This window comes from Lytechinus variegatus, chromosome 4 (genome assembly GCF_018143015.1).
Source record: "Lytechinus variegatus isolate NC3 chromosome 4, Lvar_3.0, whole genome shotgun sequence".
Lineage (NCBI taxonomy): Eukaryota > Metazoa > Echinodermata > Echinoidea > Temnopleuroida > Toxopneustidae > Lytechinus > Lytechinus variegatus.
In genome coordinates, this window is record NC_054743.1 from 43,817,552 (window position 1) to 43,829,147 (window position 11,596).

The window sequence follows — 11,596 nt, forward strand, 5'->3', positions numbered from 1 at the left end:
TGGAATTAATGTCTTTGTTGTTGTTTCAACTTATACGGTGTATATTGTGAATATATGCACTAAGGGTAAATTGAGAATCAAGCGTAGTCTTTTCTCCAGACCCGGTTACCTGTTATTTAAACATTATGAATAACAGTTTAAAAACAGTATAAAGACCCCATAATCTTATTAATGCTGGATATATAGCGTAGTCTTTCAGCCCGACCATTTTTTTCTTTAAAAAAACGCTAATAGTAAGAATTAAAAAATCAAAGTTTAAGATCAAACAAACCTTCAACCTAGGAACCTGTTTTAAAAGAGGTTTAGAGTGTTGTCTTTATTCCAGACCTAAAACAGTTACGAAAAAAAATCTTCTAACATAAGACCTTATATTCTTATTCTCGTGGAATAACACGAGTTTTTAAACGTACTCTTTCCTCCAGACCCGGCTATTAAAAAAAGTTACTGAAAAAGTTCGAATCTAAGACCTAATTTCCAAAGTTTCACCCAGTAAAAATATGTCTTTTTAAAATACCACTACTACCCCTACAAAACATTGTAATAACGCGTGGGTAAAGCAGACATCCTTTCTCCAGACTTGGTTACTATTTGAAACATAAAATAGTTTTTACAAATATTCTAAAACGAATACCCAATAATCTAATTACTGTGGAACAACATGAAGACCGATTGTCGAATATCGACTTTCCTCCAGACACAATTATTTCAGGAATAAAAAATCAATAAAACTCAACCCCCAACAACGAATCTAAAAACCATGCTTGTAGAAAAGCACACGTTTAGAGCGTTGTCTTTATTCCAGACCCGGTGATTAAAAAATGATTTAAACAATCTTAAAAACAAAAGACTCATATTCTTATTCTTGTGGAATAACACGAGTATTATGCTTAGTCTTTCGTCTGGACCCGGTTATTTAAAAGATAAAGAAATATTGAAAAAAAAATGACAGCTGAGACCAATCTTCAAAATTAAACCCACTTAAAATGCTTGGGCTAAGAGTGTTGTCTTTACCCCTCACCGACGTATATTATAACTTTTGAAACGACCGGGTCTGAAAAAAAGACTTTGGACTTGCATTATAATTTTTAAATTAACCGGGTCTGGAAAAAAGACTTTGGACGTATATTATAATTTTGAAACAACCGGGTCTGGTAAAAAGACTTTGGACGTATATTATAATTTTGAAAAACCGGGTCTGAAAAAAGACTTGGACTTGTACTGTAATATTTCATTAACTGGGTCTGGAAAAAAGACTTTGAACTTTTGTGCTATATGAACGCATTACTATAGGATATTAGTTTAGAACGAATTCGCCAAAAATCACTTCAAATTTATTACATTTGTAGGTAAAGTCATTATTACATTTGTGGGTAGTGTTATTACATTTGTGGGCGTTATTACATTTGTGGGTAAAGTGTTATTACATTTGTGGGCGATCAAAAATTATTACATTTGTGGGTAAAGTGTTATTACATTTGTGGGCGTTATTACATTTGTGGGTAAAGTGTTATTACATTTGTGGGCGTTATTACATTTGTGGGCGATTATTACATTTGTGGGTGTAACAAGGTGTTGGCGCATATATTCATTCATCTGTACCATACAAAGTACTAAGTCACAGCTTTGAAGTAAAACATACTGAATCCATTTGGATTGAAGCATCATTTGAAAAGCAGACATATCTTATTGGCATACTTTATAGAAAACCAAACACAGATGTATTAGAATTTCAGGAAAGTTTACTTGATGCACTTGAAACCTTAAAAGTGGATAAAGCAAAGTGCATTTTAATGGGTGATTTTAACATCAATATGAATAACCCTGGAAATACAGAAGAGGATTTTATTTCAGCTTTACAATGTATGCAATTTCAACAACTTATTAAGGTTCCGACAAGGGTGAATAATTTGTCAAGTTCTTTGATTGATCATGTGTATTCAAACTTCATTTCAAAATGTGTTTATTCAGGTACAATAAATACCGATATTTCTGATCATTTTCCCATTTATGTTATATTTGAAAATGAATTAAAGATGCAAAAGGTCAAACAGAAGATATTTAAGAGAAATTTTAGGTATTATAATAAGGTCAGTTTTTGTGAAGATCTCTCTGCTCAAGACTGGAGTGATATTGAAAATAAGACAAATGTAAATGATGCTTATGATGTATTCTTACAAACTTTTGGAGCCATTTGTAATAAACACGCCCCAATTTTGAAGTGTTCTGTTGTAAAGAAAAGGGCAAGGGACCCATGGATAACAAAAGCTATATTGAAATCAATCAAAACAAAACATAAGCTTTATTCTAAAATGATTACATCTAACCACCAGCCACAGCATGTTGAAAAATATAAGAAGTTTTGGAACATCTTGACAAATGTTTTAAGAAAAGTGAAAAGGGAATATTACAGCTGCCTATTCATGACTCATAAAAATGACACAGGTCAGACCTGGAAAGTGATAAATGACCTCCTCCATAGTGGTAACAGTAGATCAAAGGTCACACAGGTTGAAAAGTTGTGCTCAGAATCAGATACCAATGGAGAGAGGACTCACGTTTCTTCATCAGAGGAAATCGGACAGGTTTTTAATAACTTTTTTGTAAATGTGGGTCCGAAATTAGCAAGTAACATACAGAAAGACACTGCTGGTCGTAGCTTTAGGGATTATCTTTGTGATAAAAGTAAAGGTAAAATGGCTTTTAAACCAGTTACAGAATATGAGGTCCAATGTCAATTATTGTCTCTGAATGTAAATAAAGCATGTGGTCATGACAATATCCCAGCTAGGTTAATAAGGGATGCAGCAGATTTTATTGCTAGACCATTGTCTCATATTTTTAATCACTCACTTCATACAGGAAGAGTTCCAAATTCAATGAAAGTGGCCAAAGTCACACCTATCTACAAAAAGGGTGAAAGGGATAACCCTGGTAATTATCGTCCAATATCTGTCCTTCCATTATTTGCAAAGATTTTAGAAAGAATGGTAAATGATAGATTACTTGTCTTCTTGGAAATGAATGAAACATTGTATAAGCATCAGTATGGTTTTAGGAAAAAGTTTAGTACAAAACTTTCCTTAATTAACCTGATTAATGATGTTATCAAGTCGATAGACAATAGAATGGTTACAATTGGAATTTTCATTGATTTTAAAAAGGCTTTTGATACGATAGATCATACTATTTTGTTCAAGAAATTAGAACACTATGGGTTGGAAGGTATGCCCCTTCAATGGTTTATGGATTACTTATCTGATAGATTTCAGTTTATAACTTATAATGGGGCACTCTCTGAGTACAGTCCAATAACTTGCGGCGTACCTCAGGGGTCTGTTCTTGGACCAACTCGGTTTCTTTTGTATATTAATGATTTACCAAGGTCAAGTAACTATTTCACTTTTAGACTGTTTGCTGATGATTCCAATTTGTTTCATACATTTCAAGCTGGAAAATTTGAGATAGATCTGGGAGAAGTGACCCTAGAATTAAAGAAAGTTCTGAATTGGTGTAATGTCAATAGAGTTACTATAAATTTGTCAAAGACAAATTATATGCTAATTAGAGGGAAGAGACAGGCAATTAAGGTAAGAGAGAAAATTCATCTCATGGACACAGAGGTGCATGAAGTAGATGTTACAACATTTATTGGAGTAGACATTGATAAACATTTGACATGGAAAAATCATATTGCAAAAATTAAATTATGCATACGCAAGAAGGTTGGTATTCTATATCGACTGAGACACTTCGTACCACGAAGTATTTTGATTCTGCTGTACAAGACATTCATACAGCCCCACATCACATATGGTATTGAAGTCTGGGGTGGAGCTAGAAAACGTTTTCTAGATTCTATATTATTAATTCAAAAAATGACAGTGCGTGCGATAACATTCAGTACATATATGACAAGATCAGCACCATTATTCAGGGTTCTTAAGATACTTGACATTTACCAACTGTATAGATTATCTATCTGTAGTTTTATGTACGATCTAATTAATACAAATTTGCCACATTCACTGCTGCAATATTGTTCACTGATTAAACATAGATATAATACAAGGCAAAAGGAAGACGATAACCTGTATGTACCAAAGGTTAGGACAAGCTTGGGAAAAGAGTGTTTATCCTATGTAGGCACAACTTCTTGGAATGAGCTACCAACCAAAATTAGAAAGAAACCATCAAGATCAAGTTTTCGTAAAGCTATTGTCGAACATCTGTTGGAAAAATGAATTTTGATACCATCTATATTTTTCATCATCTAGATATCTTTCATATATGTAAATACTGTTAACTAATTTTGTTAATTTGTTATGCAGTCATTGCTAGCGTGTACTAGTAGACTCACGATTTTCATTCTTAAAAACATGTTTCTATCTATCTAGACTAGAAGGGGCCAGACTTGACTAGCATCCATGCTATTTTCTGGTTCCTATTATCCTTGCTTTTCTATGTATTCATAAATTATTGTCTGTAAACTTGTAAAATTTGTATTATTGCATTGGATAATAAATTCATTCATTCATTCACTGCAAAACTTTAGTATTAATGAACAATTCATCTCTGTTTCCCAGTGCTGGTACACCTGAATAGTTCCTGCGTGAGCGGTCCCTACCTGAGCCCCCATAAGCTCTGGCAGATGCCGTGTCAGGTCGGACCTACCAGTATCAGTTCTGCTCTCAGGGAGATCCTGCAGCTATGTGTGGACTGTGCTGTACAGCAAAGGCTTGTTCTTACCTTCCTGGAGGAGGCCGATGACGGCAATGTCACGGTTAATGGTAAGTTATTGACTCAGATATGGATGATGATTATCATGGTAATAATGATGTTGATGTGTGGTCAGGTCGGAACTACCAGTATAAGTTCTGCTCTCAGGTAGATCTTCGAACTGTGTTTCGACCGTGCCATACAGCAAAGGCTTGTTCTCACCTTTCTGGAGAAGGCGGATGGCGGCAATGTAGCTGTAAATTATATTAGTGATGGACTGAAAGAGGCATTTAGAAAGCGATGGTCGAGGTGATGTATTAGTGATCCAGGTTTTAAATCTGGTTTAGTCCCTGACAACGGGAGTGGCCTGATTCACCGCGCCCTTTCAGAAGTCACCCACGCTCCCTTCTTCCACTTTACTCTGTGCACCCTCCTCCCTCAACCCAACATTCCTACTCTCCACTACCTGCAGTGTACAACCCTTTGATGAAAGAAGACATCAGGTCGTACCTACCACGCCTTCAAGGCTGCTGGTATTTTTTCATTTTCTTTTTTATTTTTTGTTATAGTTTAACTAGTGAAGTAAAACTATGAACTGTTCTCGAAGGAAGTAGATTCTGTGTAATATTCCCTCCCAACTCAAATTACATTTGTGCTTTAACCCTACTATCCAAAACAAACCCATTATTCTGTTCCAGGTACATATGGTGGAGAGAGCCATTCAGCAACTATCCAGGCCCCAGATGACACCCCAGAGTTCTGGGCCATGTTACACAGGTTATGTGAGAACCTTCTGTGCTGTGAGAACTTCTTCAGTGATAAATCATTACAAGGTCCCTGCCCTAAGTGTGCAAAGCAAGGTAAATATCCTGGCAGATTTCCAGGTTAACCCCTCATTATTGATTTATAGTTATATGTTTTCAAAGTTGAATGTATTCTTTTGTTATTCTACAAATTTATTATGCATTGTATTATTAGTAGTACTGATATATTTTCATGACTGTCTGTTTTCCAGTTGGGTGTTTCATAAAGCTGATCATAATTTACGAGCGAGTATATGAATGACTGGTGATCCCGAAGTGATAAACACCAGATTTTCCTACTATGTTTGAAACATCGTGTGACAACTGGTTATTTCTTCTACTCAATCCTTCACCATAATGAACCTCTTCCACATCATCTACCAGATTTTCATTGTTGTTGATTTAATTCACAAGTAAGGGTCACCAATCGTTCGTAAAGTCGCTCGAAAATTACAAACAGCTCTATGAAACACCTACTAGGATTTAAATTAATTAAATTGTAGTTTAGAAAATATTATCTTATTTGTCAACTTATCAGTGTTTTATACAGTGTAACAATATATGAAAACTAATTTTTTTCAAATTTCCTGAAAAATGTCATTTCAGCAGAGATGCAATATGCTGATCCCATTCTTATTTTATTAGCTTGTTATCCAAAGATGTGCCAGGCTTGGAGAAGGGGAAAGGGGTCAAATAACTCTCCCTCTCTGCATCCATAATTCACATTGGCCCGAATTCACAAAGGTGGTTCTGAAAACCCACACTTGAGTCCATGGTTTATTCAGATTTCCTATATAAATTACGCTTATATTAGCGCGCATCGGGCGCGTGTATCAAAAATGTCCAATGCTGATGTGCGCTTTTGTCACATTGCGCCAAATTGACGCCTGTTGCCGTGGTATCCACGCTATTTTATTCATGAGTCCATTGTTTTTATTCATGAGTCCACTCTTCAAAACAGTGGACTCATGAATAAAATAGCGTATCTAACCATGGTAACAGGCATCAATTTGGCGCAATGTGACAAAAGCGGGCATCAGCATTGGACATTTTTCATACACGCGCCCGATATGCGCTAAATTAAGCGTAATTCATACAGAAAATCTGCATAAACCATGGACTCAACCATGGGTTTCAAAAACCACCTGTGTGATTTCGGGCCTTTATGTTCCAATATATGCCACAAACTTCTCTTTATGCATAGACTCGTAGTTTATGATACAGTATAAGGAATGTTTGCAGCATATTTCATTGTATTTGCTATCTTTATCTTATATCATCCAGCTTCTGATGACAGAGGATCTGTGAATAGTGGAGCTAGTAATATGAGACCAGGGGGAGGGGGTCTGAAGAGGAGTATATCAGATGCATCAACAAATTCAGAAAGAGAAACAAAACCATCTAGTCATAAGATACAGAGGAGAATAACGACAGAGGGTAAGGTCTAGAATAAAAACTAAGTTAAATAACAACTAAGTTATAAGAATTTTAAGTTTTGGATTTGTGACATCATAAACGAGCAGGTGTCCCACATGTCATGTAATATAAAATGCATGACTTTTACTTTTTTAATTGTTCCTGATGACTTTAATATTTTTCTTTTCATGATTGGGTGTGAAATGATTTGTCTATTGATATACAAAAGGTAGAATAAAAAACTGTTTTCAATTTTCAGAGAAAATTACATTTCGTTGATTTTTTACCATTCGCTATGTGGGAATGCTGCTCGCATATGACGTCACAATCAAATAATTTAAATTCTAATTCTTTGATGGAATTATCTCTAACCTTTGCCAATATTTTGTTATTATTTCTTCTGCTATTTTTACATTGAACTTTTTGTCAGGGTGAACTTCCCCTTTAACAAAGTAGACATTTTATAAAATAATTTGAAAAGGTTTACTGACAAATTTTATTCACAGCCTATTATATTGTCTGTACCCCACCCCCATTCACATGTAGTTGAGAGTGGTTTTATGACAAATGATTAGAAGGAAGGAACCCAAGTCAATTCTTCATGTATTTCAGACACTTGGTTGTCTTCAGTTTACTGGAAACACAAGATTATTTTAAATACTTATATGTATCATTACACAACTGAAGTCTGATTTTATTTTGTCTGTATTTTCTTGACAACAGCTGCAAGTTCGACGACTGAAAGCAGATTAGAACAGACAAGAATACCACCGACAAGGATAGCACCTTCTGCTGGCAGTGACCCTAATGACTGGACGATAGAGGAGGTCATAGCATGTGTAGTCAGTATGGACCCAAGTATGGGCGTACATGCAGGGTTGTTTAGACAACACGTAAGTATTCAAACAATATGGTCAGCGTTCTTTCTCTTATGCTCTTCATTTCTTTGGAACATTCTCCCACTACAAATTTTCAATGCTAACTGTGTTAATACATTTAAAGTTATGCTTAAAATTCATCTTTTAAAATCCTAAATTGATCATATCATATGTTTATTGGCCCATTTGATGGTATTTCTTTATTCATGATCTGGTGAGAAAAGTTGTAAATTGTTATATTAGTTTTGATACATTTTGTTGTGCAAAGTATTTCTATTTCTATTTCCTTTATACTTCATTTTCCTTTCTCTTAACCGCTTAGAGGCAATTTGCGAATTTGCAGTATATAAAATTGTTATTTTTATTCATTCATCTTACTATCAAATCAAAATTTAGTTTTATTTGGTATTTTTCTGTTGGTTTTATTGTTAAAGTCATTTTACGACTGATCCAGGGACGACTCTTCTGGTTATTGAAAATTTAATGATTTCGGATTAAAAATCAATAGATTTTGGCTAATTTTTTGTCCACGTTCAATGATTGACCTAAAAAAATAAATTGATTATAATGTTTGACATAAATATGATTTTGAACGTAAATACATACAACATATAGTTTACTCAGCTGCATACATTGCAGTGGATGCGCACATTAAACCATACAATGTACAATAATGCATACAATTGTGAGAAATTCATGATATGAAAGCTATAATCTCATCTCTTCAAAATAACCCTTTAAATCCAGAATTATCTGTCCTTATGATAAAGACAATTCCTGATAATATCAGGCATTGTATTGCTTTAATGTCCTGTGACAGGTGCAATGAACTCTTTGAACCTACCTTGGATGTTGACCTACAAGGTATAGCCTATGCATGACCTCAAAACTAAGCTGGGCATTGATGTCTGAAACATCATTTGATGATTAAATTGTGAGGGTTATTGCCCTGTTAATATGATAGAACTTCCCTAAACTGTACCTATTCTACTTGTAATTCGATTAGCAGAGGCTAAATTTTCTGAAATAATTAACATTAGTTATTGACAACAACTATATTTCATATACTCCTTTCCTCTTTATCTGATATGTATCTGCATTTATGCATATAATTATGTAAGTTTTGTACCAAATATTGTCTTTAAAAATGTATATATTGATAAGTAGTTTATTTTGTGTATTTCATTATGGGATATTTGAGAACATTTCATCCACTTCTTGTACAGAGGTCTCACCTGTGAATATTTACAAATCATTTTTTTTCTATCGCAGGAAATCGATGGCAATGCATTCCTTCTACTGAATAGTGACATGATGATGAAATACATGGGAATGAAGCTGGGTCCTGCTCTCAAGCTGTGTAATATCATAGACAAACTCAAGAAATAGAAATGGTGGTAAGATACACCCTTGTGGGAGTGCTATTTATGAAAGAGGCACACAAAGTGATGGGTCGATGAAATGATTAAAGAGAGAGATGGACGGAGATGAAGGCACTTTTTATGATGGTATTTGTGATTGATTCGCAAGGTCTGTAACTCTGTATATTGCCATACATGTATGTCTCTTCGTAAACTTTCAAAGGCACAAACCTTCCAAAGAGCTTTTTCACAACCTCCTTCATGATATTGACTTTGTCTGTATGCATTGTCACTGTCAAGCTGAGGAGAAAGAGTTTTGCTACCAAATATCTGGACTGAGTAGGGATATCGTCGCACGCACCACGAACCATCCTCTTTGCGCACTTTGATGCGCGATAGTGCACTGTATCTATTCCATGAACCGCCCTCTCTGTTACGATGCCCACTGTGGCGTAAATAATTAATTTCAAGAAAATATAAAGATACAGGATGAAACCTTAGAACCTGAACTTTTGAACGAAGACACCGGTAAATAATTGGCTCTCCATGTAGGAGCACTTATTTGCTGGTTTTAAAAAAGCTTTCTTTAAATGCGTTTTCTGCAAAACTAACTTCCGCATCGAAGTGCGCAGAGAGGACGGTTCGTGGTGCGTGCGACGATATGATAATGAAAGACATGTGACAGAATATACAGGTCCTTCCTCAAGGAGGTGGTACATAATGTACAATCTGAAGAAATAAACTAGGCGGTAAGATGTATCCTTGTGTATTAAAGGGAGAATGAGGTCGGAGGTATACAGCTACAACTGTCTAAAATGGCCATCCAAGGGATTTTGAGAACAAGGGTCACTCTAGAAAAGTGTCCTCTCTCTCAATCGGTGCTACATTATGTTTTTATCTCCGAAAGGAAACATTTTTTCCTTGTGAGGGTAAATTTGGAGAAAAGGAATACCTCAAGAAGTAGTAAAAAAAGAAGTTGAATGATAATGATATGCAACAAATGAGAGGATTAGACAGTGAGGCTTCAAACCAACATTTTTATGGCTTCTGAGCAACATTTCGAATTCAGATGCCGAATTAAAGTAAAGAACCAAATTTCTCGAACCGCTGATAATATTGATGTTGTATACATGTACCTGTTTTTTTTTAATTATGGAAATGCTTTATACAGAGTGGATGAGGACACTTTCAAGAAAAATCTCGATACATATCACTATCTGAATCATTATCATCTTGATATTTATACAACAAATTTACTTTCTGCCAATCAGATTGAGAAATTGCACTAGCTTATGACAAATTTTGATTATTATTGATGCAAAATTTCACAATTACTGGACCCTGGTAAAGATAACTGAAATAGAAAGCCATTTATAGATGTAGACAATATTTCAAGGATGATTCAGAGATGTAGATTAAAGCTTCATGCACATGTTTTTGTTTTTTTTTCCTGATGTGCCAATGGCAGTTTGTGTACAGCCAAAAAGTGTATGTGTATATGTCTAAGAGTACATGAACAGCCTAATTATCATTCCCTTGTAGATTTTATGTAATGTTTAAGTTTTTTGTTCTATTGCTTCATGACAGATTGAGTGACAATATACAGAAGTCTGAACCAGCTTTGGCTGCATATTTCATAGGAATTCCTAGGAGCCAATTCGCAAAGTTTTTATGTTAAGACGACATTGGCGTTTTCTATTGCTAAATTAAATATGAATTGTTCAAATTTTTCCTGCTTATAATGAGAGCAAACTTTCTTTAATTCTAATCAATTTTGACAATAAAATTTGTATCAAAAGAATTTAAATCTTACACAAAGAAAGGGTCATCAGCTTGTGTACAGTTGTGCGTACTTATTATTATGAAATGCCACCCTGCTCAGCATGTTATACCCTTTCAATTTTCCACATGTTCAAAGCCTAAATGAAATGTTATCTGAGGGAAAGCTAGGCCCTGTCTTAAAAAGAGTTATGATTGATCCAATCAGTCATAACTATGGAAATCCATCAGTGTCATCATTTTTTCTACAGGAAATTTGCACAATGTCCTTCGTAACCAAAGAGAAACACAGTGAATTGTCAAGAAAAAGAATGCATGAATATACATCATAGCTAGAAAATATTTTGAACGAACATATATAATAGATGTTGACGTTGCTGGCCGTCCATAGTTGCAATTGATCGGATCAATCGCAACTCTTTGTAAGACGGGGCCCTGGTCACTAGCAAAAGATACAACCTTTGTTTTGCTACCTTTTAACCAAAGATACATTTTTTCATTTATAAATCCCATATATTAAATGGGATAAACACACTTTAATGTAAAGAAAACATTTTTTTCTCAACTCAGCTCTTTACACTATGAAAACCTTAGACTAAAATAGACTAAATTGCAATGTATTGTTTGTTTTGTGGTGGAGGGT

At 34.8% G+C, this 11,596-nt stretch overlaps 1 protein-coding gene across 2 annotated transcripts in view; it reads left to right on the forward strand.

Moving 5' to 3' along the window:
* LOC121414137 (polycomb protein Scm-like) overlaps positions 1-11,321 on the forward strand; it is a 41,294-nt gene extending 29,973 nt beyond the window's left edge. For both annotated transcript variants that reach the window (XM_041607204.1, XM_041607205.1), the window contains exons 8-12: positions 4,584-4,787; positions 5,415-5,576; positions 6,804-6,956; positions 7,659-7,828; positions 9,086-11,321. In XM_041607204.1, coding sequence (XP_041463138.1) covers positions 4,584-4,787; positions 5,415-5,576; positions 6,804-6,956; positions 7,659-7,828; positions 9,086-9,202 — 806 coding nt within the window. In that variant the 3' untranslated portion in view covers positions 9,203-11,321. The remainder of the gene's footprint in view (positions 1-4,583; positions 4,788-5,414; positions 5,577-6,803; positions 6,957-7,658; positions 7,829-9,085) is intronic.
* Positions 11,322-11,596: the final 275 nt, after the last annotated feature.